The 26,384-nt window shown below is 38.5% G+C and overlaps 1 protein-coding gene across 2 annotated transcripts in view; it reads right to left on the bottom strand.

Moving 5' to 3' along the window:
* SYNE1 (spectrin repeat containing nuclear envelope protein 1) overlaps positions 1–26,384 on the bottom strand; it is a 443,793-nt gene that overhangs the window by 360,733 nt on the left and 56,676 nt on the right. For both annotated transcript variants that reach the window (XM_070603011.1, XM_070603013.1), the window contains exon 3: positions 12,073–12,134. In XM_070603011.1, the coding sequence (XP_070459112.1) occupies positions 12,073–12,134 (62 nt within the window). The remainder of the gene's footprint in view (positions 1–12,072; positions 12,135–26,384) is intronic.

Genomic DNA, 26,384 nt, shown 5'->3' with positions numbered 1-26,384 from the left:
TTGAGAAAAGAGCTCTCAAAATATTTTATGACGCACAAAAAGCTATGGCGTTTTACTTTAAAATACTAAATATATATCCTAGGGTTTAAAATTTGTAATTGCTGGATACCCACTGACATCACTAAAACTGAACTGGAAAGGCCTAAAGCAAAAGCATATGGCACAGATAACTCTTTACTTCAGCTGAGAAACGCACACTATTGAGCACCATCGAGCTTGCTGAAAATGACACAATCGTGGCCTGAGATATTCTCAAAAAAGCCTTCTGTGCAGTGTGTAAAGAGGTCCCAAGGCAAGGGCTGGTTTTCAAGGTGTGTTCTGTGTGCCTTGAAACCTCTGTACACAGAATAACCCATCACTTCTAGAGTCAGGCAAACCGCTACGTCTGGGGTTTGTAAGTTTCACAGGCTGAGAGACTGCATATGGGGGAAATCCCAACCCAGGACCAGTTTACAGTGTGTGCATGCTCCGATGGTTATCTGATGGGCAGAGGAGCAACTTAAACACAGGAACAGAGAGGAGAGTGGGAAGGGAAGAGAGGTTGACCAGCAGATGTGCAGCGAGTTACTTCCGCGCGGCTGGCCAAGAGCCCACCACACTAAAATGTCTACAAAATAGCCTTGGACCAGATCAGTAAAATCACGATTATAACCACTGACGGTAGCCAAATAAAATTGATTCATTGTCTAAAAGGTTTTGTCATCTTTTCCAAAAAATTGAATTAGATATCCCCAATATCTCCAGAAACAAGGTGAAGTAATGTAAAGATTTTATGTGGAATCTGCTTCTCTTCCACTCCCTTTATAAAAGCACTACTGTGATTGTTTTCCACCCATACTTGGAAAAGGGGAGAAGATAGTTTCCATTCTTTCTTGTTTCCTATGACAGAGAGTATAATTATTTCCACTTCCTTTACTACTTAACTCAATTCCGAATAAATATCCCAAACGCAATGACTGCCCTCCAGCCCAGCTTCCAGGCTGCTTGGAAAGCTCTGCTCTTAACAACTTTTACATGTAATAAAATTCTTTTCAGTACAGAGTATAAAAGAAGCATACTCCCCAAGTTATTTATTTTATTCAGTGCAAAGTTAGGGTTATCCTGTACTCCTCTCTTCTGTTCATACTCCGGATCTGATCCTATTGGTTTTATTATCAAAACTCATCTGGAATCAACTGCAGTTGCCTCTCGTATCCACAGGGGATTAGTCCCGGACTCCCTCAGACACCAAGATGGTGGAGGCTCAAGTCCCTTAGTGGGTCACCATATCCGCGGATTGAACCAACTGCGAATCAACGTGGGTGGTTGAATCCACAGACGCCGAACTCGTGGAACAGAGGGCTGACTGTACTTCTCGCCACCTCTACTGCTGCTACCTTGGTCCAACTCATCGGTCTCTTACCTAGATGCCGTCAACAACCTCTAACTTATCTCCCTCCTTCTGCCGTTGATTCTTTTCAGTCTATGGTCAAAGCACAGTTTAGTTGCCTTCTCCACTGTCCATCGCCCCCATTAGGATATAAGCACCATAATGCGGGTTTTAATTTTTTGTTTGTTTTGTTCACAGCTACATTCTCAGTACCTAGAATATTGCTGAGCATAGAAACATGTTAAAACATTTATTGAATGAATGTAAGAATAAATAAAATATATTTATAAAAGAAGGACCTTTGAAAAATATCAAAATGTTTAATAATATGCATAAATTTTGTAGATCTCTGTTATCAATTAAATTAATACATGTCATTAATAAATTGACAAATGCTATTTATGTTGATATTTTTTCTTTGTAATCTTATAGTTACACCTTTGGAAATAACTAATTTATCAGTATGTTCAGGATTATCAAATTTAGCTTTAGAAAAACAACTAAAGAATGCTTTCCGGGGGGAATTATTACATTTACCTTTTCCTCTCTGCTTCTTTATCTCCTCATCTTAGTTCATGAATAGTCCCACCAAAGTGTGTATGAGGAAACAAATGGGAGTAAAATTCAATCCTGAAAGTGTTTCCATGTTATCTTTTAGCACTGTTGCTGGAAACACAACTAAGAAAAAAGCCGCCAAAGTGATATTTTATGACTGTGAAGATGTCAATTTTATTTTTAAAAAAAGGAAAACCAGGGGCTGGCCCCGTGGCCGAGTGGTTAAGTTCGCGCGCTCCGCTGCAGGCGGCCCAGTGTTTCGTCGGTTCGAATCCTGGGCGCGGACACGGCACTGCTCGTCAGACCACGCTGAGGCAGCGTCCCACATGCCACAACTAGAGGAACCCACAACGAAGAATACACAACTATGTACCGGGGGGCTTTGGGGAGAAAAAGGAAAAAATAAAATCTTTAAAAAAAAAAAAAAAAAGGAAAACCAAAAGTGTTCCTCTTAAAGAAGTATATGGATCTAACTTGGTATTAAAACAAAATGTGCTCTTAGTGAAATCTATTAGGGTTGAACTGTGTGCTCCCCCCAAGATATGTTGCAGTTCTAACCCCCCAGGACCTCAGCATGTGATCTCATTTGGAAATAGGATCTTTAGAGAGGTGGTCAAGTTAAAATGAGGTCATCAGGGTGGGTTCTAATCCAAGATGACTGATGTCCTTATATGAAGGAGAAATTTGGGCATAGACACAAACAGGCACCAAGGCAGAGATTGGACTAACGCAGCTGCAAACCAAAGAGTGTCAAGTGTTGCAGGTCACCGCTGGAAGTGAGGATGAGGCAAAGAAGGATTCTCCCCAGTCTCAGAAGGAGCCACCTGTCTAGACTTGAGAACTGTGAGATAATAAATTTCTCATTTCAAGCCACCCAGCATGAGATATTTTGTTATGGCAGCCTTAGAAAACTAATACAGAATGTAAATAATGTTTAATGATGCTTTTTTTCAGTTTCTAACTAGGAGATGCTCATATAATGCTTGAGGTCATCTGAAAGATAGTATTTAAAATGTTCAGTGCCAATCCTGGAGAGCCCCGTAAATTTAAGGCTGGCACATGGAGAAAGGACTGTTTGCATATTGAAAGAGACGCTCCATTTATAGAAACACTAAACAATGGCAATGTGAGACCTATTGTTTTTCCAAAGGACTTAGTGCCAAACCATGCATTTATTTCACAGCCAAATATCATAAAGATTGAATCAAAGGCATTTAAATACAAATATAACATTCTATTCCATTTGACAAAATGAGAGAGAATGTGAAACTACAGGTATATGATAACAGAGTATAATCAATGCTAATGTCAGGATTACTTATATTATCTTTTTCTAATTAAAAATATAACTGTTATGAAAGTATTTGGAAAGCACATCTTTAAATTGTTCCCTTTGGGGACCAAGGTGACACTATACAATAGCCTGTGGATTTTGCATAACATTTAGGAATTTGCTAAGATAAATAAATTTTAAAATGTGAAAGAACTAGCATCATTTTTACTGCCAATTTTTAAAATATTGATCCTAACATAAATGCTTTTGCTCAAAAATGAAGACTGTTCTATGAGACCTAAAAAACATGCAGTTGTGAGGTGGGAATCCCCTCAAATTCAAGTCCACCCCACCTCTGTCTTCCTCTCTCCCCCAACCCAAACTTAGGCACATCCACACCCATTCTTCCGGTCCCCACTGTGTCTCAGAGAAGGGAAGATGTCTCTCCTCTGGTACAAATCTACACCCTCCACTTGTGCTCTTGATTTTCTCTCCCACCCTGCCTCTCAGGAGCTTTGTGCCTTAAAAGAACCTTCCTTTCCTTCTTTACAGCCTTTCCCTCTCTGCTAGTTTTTGATCATTCTCTTCAATGCAGACACTTAAGACCACCCTTTATTAAAATAGCTCTTACTAGATCTTATGTTCTGCTTTAGTTAATACTCTAGCTCATGAACATGTAATGTACACTCAGTGTCCTAACAACCTTACCTCTCATTTACTCATCAATTTGCTAGAATCGGGTTTCTGCCATGATGTAGCTGCTCCCAGTGGTGGCCAATGACTTCCTAATTGCCAAATCAAATGGGTGCATCTCTACCAAGTAATTTCTCTGTCCAGAATTGAACTTATTAACTTTTCCCCAAAGCCTCTTATATTCTCTCTCTCCGTGAATGATCTTAATCATTTGCTCAAGTAAGAAATCTAGAAGTCATTCTTGACTCCTTCTCCAAGATTCCAATTAATTTCTCAGTCCATCCCTACACATAGTCCAACCCTATACATCTTTCAATCTATCCACTTTTCTCCATTCCCCCACCACTACTTTAGTCCAAACTGCCCTCACCTCTCATCTGACTCACCTCTCATCTGATTTATTGCAAAGTCACTGCGTCTCCAATCTTACTTGTTACAGCCCTAATTTATGTGCGTGACAGAGAGAAGGAGGGAGAGGAAGGAAGAGAGATTGAGAGAGAGATTGAGAAAGAGGTTTAGGATCAGAGTGATCATTTCATTCTCTTGCTTAAGATTCTTTAATGTCTCCCACTGCCCATAATACAACATCCAAACCTTAATGACTGGCTTGACCAATTCTCCGTTTTCTCTGTTGCCAACTCACTCCTGGAACCCACATTTTCAGGTTTTCTGAACTTCTTCCATTCCCTTTACTGTACCGTGCTCTTTCTTCGACTCTCAGCATTTTTTTTTTTTTTTTGGAAGATTAGCCCTGAGCTAACATTGGTGGCCATCTTCCTCTGTTTTATATGTGGGATGCCTGCCACAGCATGGCTTGATAAGCAGTATGTAAGTCTGCCTCTGGGATCCAAAACAGCGAACCCCAGGCTGCTGAAGTGGAGCTCGTGAACTTAACTGCTGTGCCACCAGGCCGGCCCCTCTGAACTCTCAACTTTTGAAAACATTGGTTCCTTCACCTACCCAATCCCAAGGCATTTCTTAGGCCCCAGTTTAAATGTTTCTTCCTTTGAAAGCCTATTCCGATGTCCTCCTTCAAATTACTGTGTGGTTGGTTGTGCTTGCCATGTGCTCCAAGACACCTTGCAGTGCCCTTCTCATGGAGTTTACCACACACACATCGCTACAATTGTTTGTCTCTTCTGCTCGATGATCAGTTCCACAAAGGCGTGGACTCTATCTGTCTTTGTTCACCACTGTATCCACAGCCCCTAGCAGATAATAGATGCTTGAAAAGTATGTGCTGCATGGATAACTAAATAAACAAATGAAACATGAGAGAATAAACAATGGTTTGTGCCCAGGTCGAGGAGTCTTGGGATTGAAATCTGGTTTTTTCCCTATTTGTTATGTGAGCTTGAGCTTATTAATTAAATCTAAGCTTCAGGTTCAGAATCTATAAAATGGTGAAAATAATACTTATATTTGATTTTTGTTGTGAAGATTAAACAAAATAAAAGATAAAGTTGCCAAGGCACAGTAATTGGCATATGGTAAGAATTCTGTAATCAGCAGCCCTACAATTTAGAAACATTTTTAGCAATGAGTGACGGCAAGCTAGAAGGGAATCAGAACCTAACTTTGAAAAACCATTAATTGGAAGCAATATTGGACTAATTAAAAAACAAATACTCCACCTTCTTTCATTGGCAGAACAAACAGAATAGAAAGATGCAGGTTTCTTCTTGAAAAGGAAGAAAATTATAGGGTCCATATCTAAACATGAAGCCTCATTCCTGAAGGAAGTATGGGGTATATGAAATAGATACAACTACTAATTTTTGTTAATGTTACATTACATTAGATTGACAATTTGTGATTTGAGATGTTTGGCATAATTGCAGAAGCATAAAGACTTCACTTTGAAAACAAAGCAAAGATTGAAAAAAATGAACTGATAATTATAGCCACAAGTTTGAATAATCCACTTCTGGGTACTAAAAATGGCAAGAACACACACACACACACAAATCTTGTTTTTTTTTCCTACTTTTAATAAGATTTTTGTTTTAAGCAAAGCATATTTTTTTAAAACAGATTGCTCTCTTATTTGTATGCTATCTTTTCATATGGCTGTCATAATATTTATAAAGACTTGTTACAGTAGAATGGAATGTCATCAGTAAAAGAGTTTATTGTTATTTAATTAGAAGTAGTTTGTCAATTTGCAACGGAGCAAAGCAGCCAAGAACAAAAATGAAAATTTCCTGTTAAAAATTCTCCGCAGGGGCTGGCCCCGTGGCCTAGTGGTTAAGTTCGTGCGCTCCGCTGCAGGCAGCCCAGTGTTTTGTTGGTTTGAATCCTGGGCGCGGACATGGCACTGCTCATCAAACCACGCTGAGGCAGCGTCCCACGTGCCACAACTAGAAGGATCCACAATAAAGAATATACAACTATGTACCGGGGGGCTTTGGGGAGAAAAAGGAAAAAATAAAATCTTTCCAAAAAAAAAACATAATGATTCTCAAAAGAAGTAACAATTAAAAAAAAAAATTCTCCCCAAATTCATCTCCATGAAGCATCTTTAGGACATCTCCCAAAGCACCCTAGATTGAATGGTCTTAGAACAGAAGGATCAGTTTTTTGGCTTCTCAATTCAACACCCCACCACTTAAACCTGCCACAACCTATTATTAAAGCAACTTTCAGAAATGGTAAAATTCCAAATATTTTGAGAAAACAGATGTAAGTTTTCTTTCTAAATAAGGAATTTTTAAAATTGTCCTTTAAAATAAAAGTTTTATCTTTTTAGTTTGCTTAAAAACTTTAAAGAAGGGATTGGAGTAACAAGACATTATCACAGAATTTTGGATGGAAAGCTTTTTCTTTCTAGGTTAAATCCACAAAAATTCCCATGACTGCTGTGCAAAAGGTCTCAGACAATAGAGATCCTACTAAATATTTACAACTTGCATTCTAGAAAAAAGTTGAAAATCTTTTCTGGTTTTTTTCCTGAAAATTTAGCACTTTTCTCCTTTCTTATTCTTAGAGATAAAATGACTTGGCATGTTATGTAGCATAAGTAATAGGTGAATTAAGACTAATATCTTGATTACCAGCATAAAAAATACTTTCGACTTGGGTCATTTTCTTACCCTTATTGGTAGACGTCAGCAGAAAATTGTAGGAGAAAAAAAACACAGACTACCAAAGAATAAAATGCATTTTAATTCTTTTATATAGTTTGATTCTGAGATTATCTGAAACAATTCTAAAGCATAGAGCTGTGTACAACAGAGATTACAAGAAAACTTTCAATGTGAAGGAGGGGAGAAACATGTAACTGCCATCATTCCAGGGTCGAGTTCTCATCCCTGTCTTATAGGTCTGGAAGGAATTCTCATGTGCTTCAAGCCAGATCTCAGATGAACTTGGAACCTGTTATGAACTGAATGTTTGTGTGTCCCTCCAAATGGAAGCCTTACCCCCCGAGTGTGATGATATTTGCACCTGGGGCCTTTGGGAAGTAATTAAGGGTAAATGAGGTTGCGAAGTGACTATTGCCCATGTTGGGATTACTGTCCTTATAAGAAAAGGAAGGGATGGGGCCAGGCCTGTGGTGTAGTGGGTAAGTTAGGCATGTTCTGCTTTGGTGGCCCAGGTCTCAGGTTCAGATCCTGTGCATGGACCTACACCGCTTGTCAGCCATGCTGTGGCGGCAACCCACATATAAAGTAGAGGAAGACTGGCACAAATGTTAGTTCAGAGATAATCTTCCTCAAGCAAAAAAAAAAAATTAGGAAGATTGGCAACAGATGTTAGCTCAGGACTGATCTTTCTCAGCAAAACAAAACAAAGAAAGACGAGCAAGAGAGACCACAGTACTCTCTCTCTCTGCCATGTGAGGACACAGCCAGGAAGAGGACTGTCACTAGGAGCCCAATCAGTAGGCACCTTGATCTTGGACTTCTCAACTTCCAGAACTGTGAGAAATAAATGTTCATTGTTTAAGCCGCCCAGTCTACAGTCTTTCATTATGGCAGCCTGAGCTGACTAAGACTGGGTCTAAATTGGTTGAGTATTTACTGGACAAAGTAAAGAAACAAGCGCACAAACAACATACCAAACCAGACTCAATCTGACCCAACAAATTCCAGGCCACCAGGTCCCTTCAGAGCTGAGAGCAATTGTGGCTCCACGCCTGGGGCACACTGTTTCTCAGTTATAGGACAAACCATTGACCTTGGTTATTTAATAAGCAAGAAAGCAGAGGAACAGTTGACTTCAAGAAGCTCTGGAGACAAGTCAAATTGCTTCTCAGTGGACTATTTTTCTAGTGAGAAATATTTTTATTCTAAGTATGACTTTGGGCCTGCTCTGTGACTGGAGACTGTTGTCAGGGGAGACATCTGTGTGTTGCTAATAGATGATCAGGAGCCGAGGACCAAAAATTTAAGAAGCTGTTTTCATGAGACGCTTAGTGAGACTCTGGGCATAACACATGCCTCTGTGGAGCCTAGTTGACTAAGGATATGCATGTACATGTGTATGCGTGTGTGTGTTTGTACATGCGCTTGTGGTCCATGAGGCGTTAGAGTGATGGGACCAAGCACATTTTAGTATTGCAGAATGGCTTTGGGAGCAAGCCTTCTCACAGGAGCAGCCAGAAAAGTGACACAATGTCCTGGTCCAGAGGTCAAATCAAAGATATGAAATTGACCTTGTTTCTGTTGCAAGTGAGATATCATCCTTCTCAAAAGTAAGACAGCACACTGCAATGGAGAAAGAAGTGTGTGCTTCCATTTTAATTTGGATGTATATGTAAATGAGACTTCAATGAAGCTGTGAAGCCTAGGATGTGCAGGTTGCATATGTTTTTATAGAGTAAAGATGGAAATAGAGATGGAAATGGGGATAAAGATGGGGATGGGGAGATTGAGATAGAGCCAGAAGGGAGTTGGGTGGAGGTGGAGGTTTAATGGAGCTCGAGGAGATGAGATGGGAGAGAGAGAGATGGTTCAGGGATGGGAGAGAGATTAGAAGGGAGAATGAGAACGAGATAAAGCTGGACATGGAAACTCAAATGGGGGTAACCTTGGGAAAAGGATGGGGAAAAGAGAGAGAGATGAGTAGGGAATTATGAGATCAGCTGCTGAGACAGATGCAGACCGGAAGACAGACCTATAGCTATCCTAAAACACTCAACTTCCAAGCCACAGTAATGGGGTCAGATTTGATTTTCAGGATCTTTTCCAAATATTAATGTCAAAAAAGGAAAATGTTCCCCAGTGAATATGTGGTTTTTTTGTCTATGTTTGGCAAGATACTACAATATAAGTACAAATAAGTTCAGGATAACAAGTAGAGGTATCATTGTTCTGCTTCAGTTTTCAATTTTCAAGATGACCCAAGAAAGAAAAAAAATCACAAGCACAGAGGAGAAAAAAAGGACAAAAAAATATCTATCACATTAAGGTTATAACGGAGCAGTTGGGAAGGTAATGATTTTCTGGGTCTTTCAAAAGGATAACATTGATGCAAAAATGTGTAAAGCAAGGAAAACACATGGACTTTAGATTCATGTCTGGATTAAATCTCAGCAGTACCAGTTACCAGGGGTGTAAAGATTAAAGCTATCAAATAATCGATGCGAAGCACTTTGCACAGTGCCAGAAATGAATCATTATATTTTTTCCCCAGTGATGTCTTTACTATTCAAAGTGAGAAAAGATAAAGACTCTTTGCTGTTGTTGTTTTATTAAGCACCTCTCCATGGTACTCAGCACTGTGCTTAGAGCTATTAGGATTTATAAGGAAATTCCAAGAATCAGCATATGCCTTAAAGACTTTACAATGATGTGGAGAAGGTGAGATATGAAGCAGTACAAAATAACTTAAGATATGCTAAACTTCTCCATCTATGCTGCAGGTTCTGGAGAGGTGCTGAGATTTCGGATTCTGCCACAGGAAAACCAGAGAAGGTAGGGGGACAGTGCTGGAAGATGGGTGCAGGGAAACTGCTAACATTCTCAGGACATTTGCTAGGGGGCAGGTCACTGTTTCACATGTGGTCAGAAATGACTTCATGAACGAGAGAGGCTTGCAATACACATTAAAGGTAAGACTTAGATATTAGACAGGAAATTGCCGGGGTGAAGTCACAAAACAGGACTGGAAAAGAGACCAGAAAAGGATGCATATTGGTATAGCCTATTCTAATAACGATTTATCGTACAAATACGTAAAGTAACTTGAACAATAATAAAGCAGATTTGAAAACAAACATGGCATATACTCCCTCTGCAAAGACCCTTTGTATACAGGCATACATTCAGATTTCCCTTCTTTTTAAGTATTCAGTACATAGATAAGTGTATCCGAAGAATTCTATTTTTAAAACTTTCACAAAAATATTCAACTCCTGTTTAAAAAATAAATATGAAAAAAATTAATTATAAATTATTTTTGCCAATCAAATTGGAACACTGTTACCTTTAAAGAGTGCTAATAGTGTAAGGAAATGGGCATTGTCATAAGCTCTTGGTATATATTAAAATCATAAATGTGTATGACTGTTGACTATCCACCCACTTCTAGAAATTTATCCTGAGAAGAAAAATCACATAAGCATACAAAGATATAGGCCCATGGACTTTCAATGTAGTATTTTATTTAATATTAAACAATTGGAAACCACCTAAATGACTGTCAATAGGCTAGTGGCTAATTTATGATTTATAATTTATGAATAATTTTATTATATCATATTTATAATAAAATATTATTCAACCGTTAAAATGATTATGTAGCTCTGTATCCATTGACATGGCAAGATGTGCTGAGTGAAACAGAGGCATACAGAATAGTACCCTATAAAACCATTTTTGTGAAATTGTGTGTGTCTGTGTGTAGAAGAACGATGGTCAATATGTTAATGATGGTTACATCAGACTGAGAGATTTAAAGTAATTTTTACTTTTTTTACAGTTTGTAAGAAGTTTATTATTAATATTATCTACAGTTAGCATGTAATCTTTTTATAATATGAAAAAACTATAATTATTTTCATTTTAGAAAAAGACAACCTTCCCCAGTTGATGACAATTCTGTGGTATAAGTAGTGGCCAGCTGGCACCAGCCAAGACCTGAGAAAATGGGCCCCCAGAGGCATTTACTGCCTTCACAGGGCAGATTCTGGGTGTAATCGCTGGGCCAGAGAATTCCCTTCTCAGCAAGTGGCTTTCAGAAAGAGGAGATGATAGGAGAGAGAATCCCAGTGTATCCTGTCTCTAGACACGTTGTTCTAGTCTTCTGTCTTTGCTGGACTGTGAGTTTCTCAAGCCCTGGGAAAGTGTCTTGCTAACTTTTCCCCCGTCTCTAAAGCCTACCATAGACACACAGTAAGCAGTTAATTTGTACGATGAGACTGAAATAAATCGCCATGCTTTGTTTGCTTCTGAACTATAAAAGACACTTTGGGGACGTCCCTGATCAGAAACTGCTCACAGGGTTAAGCCTTGCACATGACAGGCACCGCTCTCAGTAAAGGATCCTCTAGCTGGTTTCGGAGAACTGTCCTATTGTCTATATTTAGTTTTACAAATGCAATGTCTTTTAGTTCACATATTTTTCTCACCAGCATTATAAGGATTAACTTTATTGTAATGTAGCTGTATGGGAATTTGTTTTATATTAGTATTTATGTTCAAAGTCATTTCAATGTACAATTACATAGTCAACTGATACAACCTAATATCAATGTGGGTAATTTCAGAATGATTAGTCTTCTTAGTGTCCTGCCACCATGGTTATTTTTCTATCAAAGCACCTAAGAGAAGAGCCCAGACACTGTCACGATCTCAGATAGAATTCTTTGCTCAGGGCAGACCAAGCCTTGCTTCTTTGTGTTCCAAATAGAAACTAACACAAAAATAAAAATCCAGCGTGAATTCTCTCTTTCATCTAACACATACATTAGAACAGAAGAAATAATAAGATGAAGTATTTCATCAAGATTCATGGAACTGACATGGAGTAACTGTTGTTGAATCTAGGTATCCATTCATTCTTTCCCAGAGGTGGTGTTAGCAAATGCCCCACATAGGTGACAGTTAAACTGATAGATTGCCAATACCATTGATTAGCCAGAGTGACAATAGTGACAGTAGCATTCCTTCATACCATGCATTTAATGATTTGTTGGCTCAAAGTACGTAAACATAGAACTCGAGGTGATTTCCTTTACCTTGGCCAGGTGAGAGTTGATCCATTTTGTGAAAGTCCGTTTTTGTACTATCTCTTGCTCATCTAGAAGAAAAAAAATCTAATAAGAAAACATAGTATGTCTTGAAGTTGTATCATGAAAAAATTCATACTTACACAACTCTAGAATAATCATAATATTATTATATCTTCTAGTTCCTTTTGCCAATTATTGTCTTGAAGGAAGAGTCAGTACAGCTCCAAATTAGACCATTCCTTTAAAAGTTACCAGCGAATGCTTTAAAATTTGCAATATGTTAGGCCTATGTTGACCTTCATTCACTTATTGAAAGTTGACTGAACAATTATACCTCAATAAAGCCGTTTTTAAAAAGTTTACTGAGACTGGCTAAGTGCCAAGCTTTACGTTAGATTCAAGGGGATCCAGAGAGATGAACAGGGCAAGGTCTCCGCCATGAAATATCTAAAGGTGGAGACAGACAAGCAGGGGCATATTTGTGGTAGAGGGTCATCAGTTGTGCAGTAAGATAGAGTTGCATATTGAGGCACCACAGGGACTTTACCCACATGGGGAGTGTGATGAACACACTGTGGGTGACCTTCAAGGGTCCCACCTCCTGGAGTCCACACCACTGTGCAGATAGACCGCAAACAGAACCTGTGACTTGCCTCTAATCAACAGAATATGGCAAAGGCGATGGGATGCCACACTATGAGCATGTTACTTTATGTACAATTCCATCTTCGCTGACTGGAGTGAGAGATTGTCCTGCTCACTTTGAAGAAGTAAAAGGCCGTGTTGTGAACTGCGCATGGAGAGGGCCATGTGGCAGGGAACTATGGGTTGCCTTTAGGAGCAGAGGGCTGCCTCCAGCCAAGAGCCAGTGGGTCTCTTGTCATATAACCACAGGGAACAAATTCTGCTAACAACCTGAATGAGTTCGAAAGTGGATTCCTCCTTAGTTCAGCCTCTGGATAAGAATGCAGCCCGGCTGACATCTTGACTTGTCAGGCCCTGAGCAGAGGACACAGCTAAGCTGTGCATGGACTCCTGACCCACAAAAGTTTGGAGGTAATAAATGAACATTGTTATAAATGGCTATATTTGTGGTAATTTGTTATGCAACAAAAGAAAAAGAATATAGGAAGAAAGAAAGGTAGAGTCCAGGAAGGCTTTACTTAGAGGTATAAAGAGATGAAAGGCAGAGAGAGAGAGAGACCAGTTTAACACCTTTCAAAGAAAGGGTGAATTCTATTCATTTCAGCAGCACCTGTCAAGTGTCAACTGTTTGTTGTAGCCTTGATGTTGTAAGGAACACGGATGAACAAGCTATAATTCATTTCTTTACCCTTGGAGGGGTGATGCTCCAATTCTCATCTCTAGAGCTGACCTGTCTTGGGTTTCAGCTCAGAATGCTTCACTGCCTACCAGAAGATAAATCCTATGAGGACAGTAACTTTGTTCCCAATGCCTACAAATGTGACAGATAAATACTGTAGAATGAAGGAATGAAGACAGTCAACAACAAAACCTGTCAATTTGGAGAAATTTTGGATATATCCATAAAATTTGCAGAATGTCACTAATTCTAATGTACTTTAAGCTTGTGCTTTTAACTTTCAAGTACATACCAGAAGCAAACCACTGCCATAATAGGCAACACTTCCTATGTACCAGGCGCTGATCTCTCTCTCTCTCTCTCTAAAACACATTACATTCTAATTATTTAACTATTTTGATTAACTAATTATATATCATATGTAATATACGTGTGTTAAATCATTTAATTCTTGTACAAATCTATAAGCAGGAACTACTATAATGCCCATTTTACAGATAAGAAAACCAAAGCATAGAAATTAAGCATTTTTATCAAAGTCACCCAGTGGCAGAGTCAAGTTTTAGACCACAAGTCTGGTTCCTACACCACAATACAGCTGTCCAAAGATGGTATAGAAATGACTATATTAGTCAAATCAACAGTAATCACATCAAAATGATAAATTCATAGTTAAATAAATTTGAGTTTGACCTTAAAATCTTTAGGTTCTGTAACTAAAGTCACGTAGCAGCAGAAGGATCTTGACTAATCAAGCTAGTTTTGATGGAATCCAGAACTTTATCTATAATACAGAAAATCCAATTCTAAGTCTAAAATAGACTATAGATACAGTTAGAGTGTGTATAAAATTTTAAACTCAATTTGAGATTATGTACTATTTTATAAATATCACAAGATGCCAATGTTTTAAAGTCTTAAAAATATTAGGATAATGTTAGTGTATAGAGTCATAAATTTAGGTATATAATCTACCGATAATATATTGCTTCCTGATTTTAAATTTTTATATTTTTACTACTACCACCTTTAATGAAAGAATACTGCTATTGAGGGGCTGGCCCCGTGGCCGAGTGGTTAAGTTCACGCGCTCCGCTGCAGGCGGCCCAGTGTTTCGTTGGTTTGAATCCTGGGCGCGGACATGGCACTGCTCATCAAACCACGCTGAGGCAGCGTCCCATATGCCACAACTAGAAGGACCCACAACGAAGAATATACAACTATGTACTGGGGGGCTTTGGGGAGAAAAAGGAAAAAATAAAAAAAATCTTTAAAAATAAAAGAATACTGCTATTGTAATGGTTTCTTCTGATGGCAAATCTCTGAGTTTATTTTTATATTTTAGCTAAAAGTTCTTTTTTTTAGAAAGGTCCAATTTTATTTTTTGTAGCATTCATTGTATATATTGAAATGTCAAATTCTCTACATGTTTCTTTTTATATCATGGCTGCAAAAGCAGATTTCCTGGGTCCCAACAATCTGCTTTTTATGTCACCAGACACAGTTTGCTGAATTCCAAGTAAATATTTTCTGATTTCACTTAGTATTTTCTCAAAGGAAAAAAATTTCTAAAACTTCATCATTCAACAAATCCTCATTTTTGACACAAAAATCTGAATAATTTAGTTCAGGATTTGGTAATTAAATCTGATACCAACATCATAAAATGTTTAAATTATGGAAGTAATATGAAACATGCAATGAATGTCTACCCATTGCATTAAAAAATATTATGAACAATAACACTTCTTTATAATGTTATTGGTGGCGAACTGAGATAACTAACCCCCAGGATATAGATTTATAAAGTTCCCCTTGTGTATATGTAGCTATATTTAAGAGACTATCATTTAAATATATGTAATAACCTTATTAGTGATTTTTCTATCTTCTGCTTTTCAGAACAACATGATGTAATCTTAACAAGTGTTCATATATATGCATGCTTAATATTTCTACTAAAATTGTAAAAACAGTAACTCATTTAGACATTCTGCTGAACCAGTATGTTAGTTCCAAACACAGAAAAGTTTGTCTACATCTCACAAGTAAACCCAGTCCTCTAGTTCTAAGAATCACAGAGAACAAGAAGTTGGTCCTGTTTTTAAGTTTTATTCCCGAATTTCTATTAACGTAACCTAAGATGCACCTAGTTCTTAAGACAGTAACCTGGAGGTCGTCCCTGGTTATTTACTCTTCCTCATCCCTCACACCAACTCCACATTGGTGTCTGTTTTACTTCCTGAATATTTCATCTCCACCAACATCAGTCTAGTTAAAACATCACCATCTTCTGGATGCCTGTTCATTCCCAGTACCAGAATCTAAGTTCTAGATTAGTCGGCAGGAACCACGTCTGACTTATCCATCACCGTTGTATTCATCACTACATAGTAGGTACTTAATAAGGAAATGAATGGACAAATTTGCTAAGGAAGTACTGGAGACTGAGAAACAGGCCCTGCTCTAAGGAACTGGTAATACAATGGGACAGACAGGCATGTAAGCAACAGTGCAAAGCAGGGTGCCAGCTACGGCAATGGAGGAACATATGAACAGAGGAGCAAGCAATTCTCCCGTAGGCTGAGGAGACAGGCTGGAAGGCTCAAAGAAGCTAAAAAAGCAGGTGCCATTAAGTAGAACATCAGCAGAGAAGTGAATTTGTAGGTAGAGAACTTTGTAGGAAAAAAGAGGCAGTCTTTTAAAATCATGGCATAACATATTAAAGTGACAATGAAAATCTGTTATGGCTAGATTACAGGGTGGAGAGGGGTTAAGGACTGGAGGTAAGCCTGGAAAATAGGTAACATGTTTGTTATTCCTGTGAATAACATGCCAAGGAGTTTGCTCTCTATCTTATGTACAATGGGGAGCCACCGATGGTTTTGAACGGGACAAAGACAACATATCCGACCTGAGACACAGAAATATATGCTCTGATGGAAGCATGGAGGTTTCATTGAAGGGAGAAGAGAGAGCAGGGAGGACATTTGGGAACAAACTACCAGAACGCATGTTAAGGGTGATGAATTCTGTTCTAGGGCAATGCCAGGGATGAGATGCACAGGACGGCTGCGAAGGAACTATCAGAAGTAGAATGGAAAGGAAGTAGATGGGGCTGGCCCCATGGCCTAGTGCTTAAGTTCAGTGAACTCTGCTTTGGCAGCCTGGCTTGGGTTCCCAGGTGCAGACCTATACCACTGTTTGGTTGCCATGCTATGGCAGTGACCCACATACAAGATAGAGGAAGATTGGCAATAGATGGTAGCTCATGGCAAATCTTCCTCAGCACAGAAAAAAAAAAAAACTAACAAAAGGAAGTAGAGAGACAGGAGCTAAGGATGCTTTCTAGATTCCTATCTTGGGCATCTGGATAATGATGCCACTAACCAAGAAAGGAAAAACAGAAGAAGTAGCAGGCTGGAGAGGGAAGATTATGAGAATTGAGGCCCACTGTAAATGTTTTATAAACGTCTGAGAGATTGCAGCATCAGCACAGAGGAGAGGTGGGACTTAAGCCAGATTATGAGGTGGGTGCTCCACAGAGAGGGATGTGTAATAGGCTCTGGCTTAAGGCTAGGTTTTGGTCAAGGTGCTCAGAGGCAGCTCAACCCCACTCCTCTCCTATAACTTGAATCTTGATTCCCTTCTAAAGGCCAGATTGTGTGGAGGAAGATAATAGTTATGAAAACTCTCTGGGTCCTTCTCTCTCGAGGCTTCCATCACTGGTTCCATTTCAAAAGCAGCTGGTCCTGGGGCCAGCTCGTTGGCACAGCGGTTAATTTCCCACGTTCCGCTTTGGCGGCCGGGGCTCCCCAGCCTGGATCCCGGGTGCGGACATATGCACTACTTATCAAGCCATGCTGTGACAGGCATCTCACATATAAAATAGAGGAAGATGGGCACAGAATGATAGCTCAGGGAAAAAAAAAGAGGAAAATTGGCAGCAGATGTTAGCTCAGGGCTAAACTTCCTCAAAAAAAAAAAAAATTAAAGAAAAAAAAAAAAAGCAGCTGGTCCTACAGACCTCAGGAGTTGAAGGCTGCTGCCTGGGCCCTGAGAGGTTTCCATATAGGAAGGCTGTCGTACACACATGGCCTTGAGTAATGTTGTTATAAGAAATAATTCCCAAATTCCAGGGCAATATCCCTTTCTAGAAATAAGTAGAAATAAAGGGAGCAGACTCTGATATTCAATTTCTCTATTTCTCTGCCCTTTTTATATATTTCCTCAGTATTTTTCCATTTCAGGATAAGATCATCATATGTGCAGAAATGAGGTCCAAGTCAGCAAGGGTGATTAATTTTGACCATTAAGAAACTGTCACACTGGACTACAGTCAACAGTTTTCTTCCTGATGAGTCATTGTAACAGTGACTTGCTGATTTTGCACAACTGTGGTTTGTCTCAAGTCACTTATATATGCACCTGCAAGCCCAGAGGCCACAGTGAAAGGTGGCCTGGGTTATGTGGAGCCCTTGCAATCAATCATGAAAAATTTGCTGCCTAGAAACATTCTAATTGTATTTTCATTTTAGCACATATAATGGATTTACCACATATAGTATGTTCTGTAAAACTGTGACACAGAATCTTATGGTTGCTCACTAGCTTTTACATAGCATTATTAAATTAAAATACATGCCAATATCCTTTTAACAGACAGTATTTTTTTTTTTTTAAGATTTTATTTCCTTTATTCTCCCCAAAGCCCCCAGTACATAGTTGTATATTCTTCGTTGTGGGTCCTTCTAGTTGTGGTATGTGGGACGCTGCCTCAGCGTGGTTTTGATGAGCAGTGCCATGTCCACACCCAGGATTCGAACCAACGAAACACTGGGCCGCCTACAGCGGAGCGCACAAACTTAACCACTCGGCCACGGGGCCAGCCCCAACAGACAGTATTTTTAAAAATGCCAGTAGTAATTGAAACTAGCATATTTCAATATATTTAATGAATTCTTCTAAAAGAATTTATTTCTGAGAGATCAGCACTTCATACATGGGTATGCCCATAAAGATGTATACTTTTATTAGAATCATGAAAAATCATAAAGAGCAAAATACTGAATTCCCAGGTGTATCCATGCTTAATCAATGTCATCTTTAATACGTAAATATTGAGAAGAAAGACTGTTTAAATAAATAGATATAAAGTCTGAAATTGCTATGTCTGACAAAAATATAAGGGTATCATATAATGATACATTCATTATTATTTAATGAATCATATCTTATAATGATAAGCTTTCAAAATGTTATGACTAACTTTTTCGTTTCTTTTGCAGATTATCATTATCCTCTTTAGAAGCTTTAAGGACAATGATGGCTTAGATAAAAGTCTTATAGATTTCAATTACCTGAAAATCTGAATGTTAATTTGAAACAAACCACATATGTAAAATCACACCGTTCATAACAGTATCTAAAATGTAGCTTTTTTCTGTAATTTTCTTTTCTCAATAAAAAAGTTGGAAAGAAATTTAAATATAGATATATGCAGATTAAATTTCTTGACACAACCAAATGATGTGGCAATAAAGGAAAAAACAACAAAAACATGAGATAACAATGTAATTATTGTAACTTAGTCACAATCCCATGACCTATGTCAAATGATTTGTTTTGGGATCAGAATTATATTATCCCAACTATAGATCTACAATTACTAAAATCACCATTAACTTTGTTATACATAGGTAGGGTCTAAGAAATATTGAATATTTCAACATAATGAAATGAACAGTTTACAATTACCCAATGTTTAGATTTTTAAATTAAATATATAAATGAAAAAAATTTACAGGACCAGGCAGTGGCTGTTGTAATATGTCCCCAAATTCCTCCCATCCTGGTCAGCACACCCTTGGCAATGTGACTTTGCTGCTCCTCCTATCACAGGATGTAGTCGATTTCCCCTCCCCTTGAGTCTGGACTGGGCTTGGGACTTGCCTCCACCAGTCATGTAGCTGCAGGAATTATATGTGACTTCTCAGGTTGGGCCTTAAAAGGCCTTGAGGTTCCATCTGGCTCTCTTGGAGCTCTGCCCTGAGATCACCACACAAGGAAAGAAGTCACTTGGAGGAGAACTCAGACACCCCTGGTGAGAGCCAACGCCAACTGATAGCCCTGCTGATGCACCAGCTGAACGCAGCCAGATAAAGGAGCCCAGACACAGCCAGCAGAGGATGCACCTAGCCCACCCACAGGAACATGAGAAACCATAACATGAAATTACTTTAAGCCACCAAGTTTTGGTGATGGTTAGCAAAGGCTAACTGAAATAGAATTGCTACTGGGAGTGTACCAATGCTTCAACAAAAATCTAAAACACATAGCATTGACCCTGGGACCAGCTGGGGAAGGGGGCTGGAAGGACACCAAGAGACTGTCAGTGGAGGCTTGCAGAACAGTGAGGGAACAGCTGTCAAAGGTTGGAGGCACAGCCACAGGTATTTAAGGTTTATATATTCTGTCATCTGCAGTAACTCGACTTTGTGTATCTGGATAGTGCAATGTCCTGCAGAAGGCTGAAAGCGTCAACTGGCTTCTTTTAGCTACATGTGATAACATGCTGGAAGAAAGAGAGACAACCAAAGACGGAACTATTTAATCTGCAAACAGAAATTAGAGGAAACAAAGTGGTGGATGGGAAGATATGACAGTTGTCACTCCCAGTCTCTCCTGGAAAAAGATTTGCAAAGTAAAATATAGATTCAAGGTAACAGTAAATCAAGGGTGTGGCTGGAAGATCGTTAAGAATTGAGAAAGATTTAAGTTGGTGCCCAGTTGACCTTCTCAACTAGACAAACCAGCTTCCAAACATCTTATGGGTATTGCCCACAGCAGCCTCACATGTGATCCAAAGTTTGTTTCAAAGTTGAATCTTTAAGGGCACAGAATAAACTCCAAGCAGCTTTTTAGGAAACAAACAAGCTTGTTAAGCAAAAACACCACCAGTTTGCACTAGAGGGACAGGACGGTTCAAAATGAAGACAGGACTTTGGAACCATAACTTTTAATGGCTAGGAAGAAGGTTAAGAAAACTATTAGGCACAAATATGTGCCACTTTTATCAAAAAAACAGGGAATGGGGCCCAGCCCAGTGGCCAAATGATTAAAGTTCTGTGTGCTCTGCTTTGGTGTCCTGAGTTCGCCAGTTTGGATCCTGGGTTCAGGCCTACTCCACTCACCAGCCATGTGGTGGAGGCATCCCACATGCAAAATAGAGGAAGACTGGCACAGATGTTAGCTCAGGGTGACTCTCCCTCAAGCAAAAAAGAGGAGGATTGGCAACGGATGAATCTTCCTCAGCAAAATAAATCCCCCCAAAACCAAGGAATATCCCTTAACCCTGAATTAAAGAAACTGGCCAAATGTCCTGGCTGGATTTCAGAATTACTTTGGACCGTGATTGCTATCTCTTTTCTATTCTTCCCTTCTTTGAAAAGAAGCATCTATTGCAATGGCTATACCCCTGTCTCAGCATTGCATGCTGGGTGAATGCTACCTTCTCTTTGTAGTTTACAGGCCTGGGGATCAAGAGGAATTATACCTGAGGGGCCTCATCTGTATCTGGACCAGATGCAGATCACGTGAGACTGGACTTGAAGCTTGATGTCATAACTGGATGAGACTTTTGATGTCTTGAGAGAAGATAAGTATATTTTCATGCAAAACAGCTATTAATAATAGTGACCAGAAGACAAATTTTAAATTATGGCCACAAAATCCTCCCATCCCAATATGCATCTTCTTTTGCAATGTGACTTTGTCTTTCCTCTCATCAAGGGGTAGAATTGATTTTCTGTCTCCTTGAATCTGCTCCGGTATTGTACTTGCTTTGATCAATAACACAGCAAAAACAACTTTATGTCATCTGATTCTAGGCCTTAAGAAGTCTTACAGTTTCTTTTTTAGCAGTCTTGGATCACTGTCCTAAAACCACCATGTTAGGAAAGCAGTCTATATTGGAGGATGAGAGACCATGTGAAGAATTGAGATGCCCTATTTGATAGCCAGAACCAATGGCTAGACACATGGATGAGGTCATCCTGAACCTTCTAGTTCAGCCAACCCTGCAGAGCAACTCAGCTCAAGTGAAGCCTGCAAACTAAGATCTGTCAAAGGCTTTAAGTTTGCTCCATCTGTTACTGCCTCTCTCCCACACTCTTATACATACCTGATTACAAATTCCTCCTGGGGAGAAAGCATTTTCCCACTGTTGTATCCCTAGAGACTGACCCACTGTCTGGGTCAATTTTTTTCAAGGAATTGTTGATAAAGACACATGGTCTTAAGATTTTTGGAATTGGAGTTATATTTCTTTTCTATGTAAAATCAGTGACTAGATTAAAAGAGCCCAGTTTCATTAAAGTTACATTTACAAAATTTAGTACCATCTTACTTTAAATCTAAGGCACAAAGGATGAGAAGAATATGGTTATATCAACTCCTAAGTTTGAGTGTCTCAACCTCAACACTATTGACATTTGGGGCAGGATAATTCTTCCTTATGAGAGGCTGTCCTATGCATTATAGGCTGTTCAGCAGCATCCCTGGCCTCTATCCACTCAATGCCAGTAGCACCTGCTCTCTCTTTGCCCAACGATTGTGACAATCAAAAATGTTTCCAGACATTGCCAAATTTCTGCTGGGGAAAAATTAACCCAATTGAAAATCACTGGTCTAAATTATGCCGTTTTCATCTATGTAAGACAACGAGAATAAATTGGTATGAACATTTGAAAAAACTTACATATGTTTCAATTGAATTATTATTGTCCAATTAACCATTCTAAAAAGTCATTCCTACATAGTGGGTTATTCCTACAGTTTATCTATTTATTTAGCAGAAACCCTTTATCTCGAGATATATCTAAGAAGTGCCAAAATTCAGTAAGTCTAAGACCTTTGTTGAAAGATTATATAGGAATTACATGATTTTTCCAATATGAATAAAGTATCCTATGATGTGTGAGATACTCTGTCATTCAAATCTGGAAAGTTACGTCTTATGAGGTTGGAGAGTGGGTGGGTGGGGAGAGGGTGCGTGTATCCTGATATTGTGTTTGGTTTATTTTACTACTTCAAACCTTTTAACAAGTTTTTTCAGAACTGTAAAAAATGAAACAAAAAATAGTTTATTGGCTTCAGTTGGTTATTGTTAGTTAAAAATATAATCTGAACCATTCACTATAATATTTTAATTTTATCACTGTCAGATCAGGAAAAGCTTATGATATATGCCAAATATGTTTTATTTGGCCAAATATTAAAACTATTTAAATAATTAAAGAATTTCAATGTATTTGTTTGAGAAGCAGTTAAATATGGCTGGTTTTCTAAGGACACATAGATCAGACAATGTGCCAGGCAGTGGCCCAGGCAGTGGGTTAGTCTCTAGGAAAATAATGATGAGGAAAACGCTTCTCCCCAGGAGGGGAATCAGGTGTGTATAGGGGTCTGGGAGGGAGGAGGTAACAGACACATCAGCCTTGAATTCTTAAACAGGTCTCAATTTCACAAATTTTTAGTAAAATCATTTAGTGGGAAAAAAAACTCACCTGATTTTAGAAGAGGCTGTTTATAATCTTTCTTTATTCCACTCAATATTAAAATTCATACTTTTCTCCAGGGAAAGATTAGTGTCTTTGATTACAAAGTGCCACCACAGTCTCTGATTGGGGGTGATACAAAAGATGTGGTATGTGAACCACTCTAGAACCCTAAAATCCAAAAGCTTCTGAATTTGAAAAAAAAGCTGGAACCCTAAGACTTTTGCCTAAAGGATTATGTGTACAATTTAGAAGTACAATGGTAGAGATGTGTCCTGCAGAAAAGTAATAACCATTTAGAGAAGGGAAGCAATAAATACAATGAGAGAGCAAAAACAGCAGAGAGCATTATGGCAATTCACACCAGTGGCTTCCTTCAGTATCTCCTAGTTCTAAACAAAGACAAATTTGAACAGTTTGGGCAGAACTTTTGGTCATCTTGTCACTTTTTTCTTCCTCTATTTGTGGACATAAACATTGCAAAAGAAAATGATCACATAGTAAATTAATGAAACTACCTTGAATCTTTAGAACATTTGAATTTACTCATGTTTTCATGTATACTTCTCATTTGATTCACACAAGCAACCTGGCTGAGTAGACAGAGGAGCTATCATTAGCCCAGATGTTAATAAAAAAAGGAAGCATTGTGGGGTTAAGAAATACTCCAGAAATCTAGAAACTGGAATAAAGACTAGAGACTTCCAGAACATGGCCAAAATTTAGGAAATCTAATTCCTATTCTACTCTAACTTGCCCCAGATGCATTTGCTGATTATTTGATTCACTTATTTAATAAATGTTGCTGTGCCCCTCCTGTGTGCCAACATCCCTCTCTGACCAGCTGTGGATGCAACCCAAGAGGATGGATGTGGTTCCTTACAGTCCAGGAGGGAAGACAGGAATCAGAAAGAAGTATACCACAGCCCAAATTCTGTATATGCAGCATAAAGTAAGAGGAAACAGTGACATGGAATACTTGAGTGGATAAAAAGGACCACAGTTATGAAATTAAAGGCAATGTGAACATGGAAAAAATGAAAGTCAAACCCTACCTTTTGCTAGAATAGAAGGTAGGGGAAAAACGCTGCTTCAACATCTAAGACTTTTCCTAATAAATTACGTATAAAGGTACAAGATAAAGAAAAAGTCAGGCCAACTGATCTCCTTGATGAAGGATTGTCTCCAATTAGAGAACACAGAAGCCTTTAGAAGAGCTTTAAGCTGGGACTATACGAATTTGCTGCATGCAGATCCCTATTGTAAAAAGTGGCTTGTCTCTTGGTTTTGCAAGAAAGCTACCACAACTTTGCAATCTTTTCCTCTTGTGAGCATTTAGGCAACATCAGTGCAGCAGAAGAAAAGTGGGTACTGAAAACGTCTCGAAATATCCTCTTCATACAACCACTTTATTTTAATATTAAATTGTACTTTAATACTAGGTATCAATCAATTAAAATACAATGTTTTATTTTGGGTAGGGAAGAGAGAAAAGAGTAGTTGATCACAGTTTCATATATTTTACATCCAATATTTAGTCTGGCTTTTTAAAAACATATAGTTCTAAATAAATACGACTTTTCCCAAGCTAGTGCCTTCCAAGTTTGATTGTTTTTGTTTTTTTCATTGAATTACTGTCTTAAGAAGATTTAGGATTACAATCCCACATTTTTGGATTTTGTGTTTTTAATTACTGCTAATATTATTTCTCATTCTCACCCTGGGATCCAAATTTTCTTTTTCTATTAACTTTATCAATATCCAAACATAAAGGCAATAATTTGACACAAGTTCACTTATCTTCTATTTTATACATGCACGTCCTCTTAAGATGTAAAGAGAGCTACAATTTTAACATTGAAATTCTTAAATTTGAAATGGAGGTGAAATTATAAAAACAAGAGCTGAAAAGAATAAAACTGAAAAAAAAAGCTCAAATCACAGAGTTTGAGGAGAGATGCTGGAAATTCCAAACTCAAATTCAACTCCGGCACACAACGTTCAATTAGCCACTCTGGAGACCTGCATTCAGTGTTCAGTCATGCACAGGGCACCAGATGGTGCTGCAGCAGCTTCCTGTTGCTTCAGGACTGGGGTGACATCAGTGACCTTCTTCCTAAAGGAAGATCCACTGGGTCACAGAACCTGTGACCACCGTGCCAGTTGCAGGGGCTCCCACATGAGACAACAGCTGGTGAGTGTCCCAAATGGATTTCCTGGGGGTCAGCCCAACCTCACATTTGCAAGCTAATTTGTATAGTAGTATGGGATTTTTAAGTTTATTTTTAATAATAACAATATCTATCATCTATTTAGAGATTATCATGTGGCAGTGCAAAGTCGCTTGTTCTGCTTTTCTACCCTTTCAGTACCTGCTAACCTGAAGTACCTTTTCTACTTCTCCAACAAGACTCCAGCAACCGCTATCTGCTCCTGCCCTCTGCGTGGCCTCCGCCGGATCGTCCATCCTATTGGACTCCTTCCCCTACACATGACTCTGCTCTTCCAGCTCTTAAACACCAGCAGCCAGGAGCCTCCACAAATAAGAAACAGGGAATTCCCAAGTAATAGCACACAGGCAGAATCTGGGCCCAAAAGGTGTTATTTTCACCAGCAACCTTCTAAGAAAACATTTTAATTTGAGTGTTTTGGGGTGTGACATAACATTTCCCGGTTTTCCAGAGACCCATTGCTCTCTATTTTCTTAGACTAACCACTTCTTAGATCAACCAAAAGTAACTGAGTTTGAGACATTTAGAAAAGAGGAAGACTTGAGTTTCATAGATGCAAAGATAGGAAGTGAGGTGAGGCAATACGATGAGAGGTGTTAGAAAGAGGTGATTAGCAGAATAAAGACTCTCCCAATTTAAAAAGAAACTATTGTGATTTTTTTGATATGGTTATTTTAATTATATCATTGGGGAAAGGACATATATATATATAGACAATATTATATATTACTCTACTACATATTATATTACATTATTGTATACATTATATTAATTATATTATGTAATATGTTTTTTAAAATTATACCCTTGGGGAAAGTGGAAGACGTCTTCTGTTTACTTTCTCCACCCCACCCTCAGTATTTTAAACTAGTACAAATTTAAGTAAGTACATTATTTCAACTGAATTATTTCATGGAAACTCTTAACAATTAGAACTAAATGAAAGTTACATGTAATGATGTAAAGATATAAATAAAGGAAACATATGATTTGATAAATGTATATAAACATATAAGATTTTGGTGTTTTTATATATAACCACACACCAGAGTCCAAATTTCAATTGGCTACAAGAATGCATAAGTACATTTTACATAAAGCTTTGGAAATCACCAGAGCCTATACCAAAAGCAAGCTTGTTATTAGTATTTTCCACGTAGCCAAACACCAGCATAAGACTTGCTACTGTATCTACATTTGGTTCCT

This window comes from Equus przewalskii, chromosome 32 (genome assembly GCF_037783145.1).
Source record: "Equus przewalskii isolate Varuska chromosome 32, EquPr2, whole genome shotgun sequence".
Classification (NCBI taxonomy): domain Eukaryota; kingdom Metazoa; phylum Chordata; class Mammalia; order Perissodactyla; family Equidae; genus Equus; species Equus przewalskii.
This window is presented reverse-complemented; position numbering and strand designations above follow the sequence as displayed.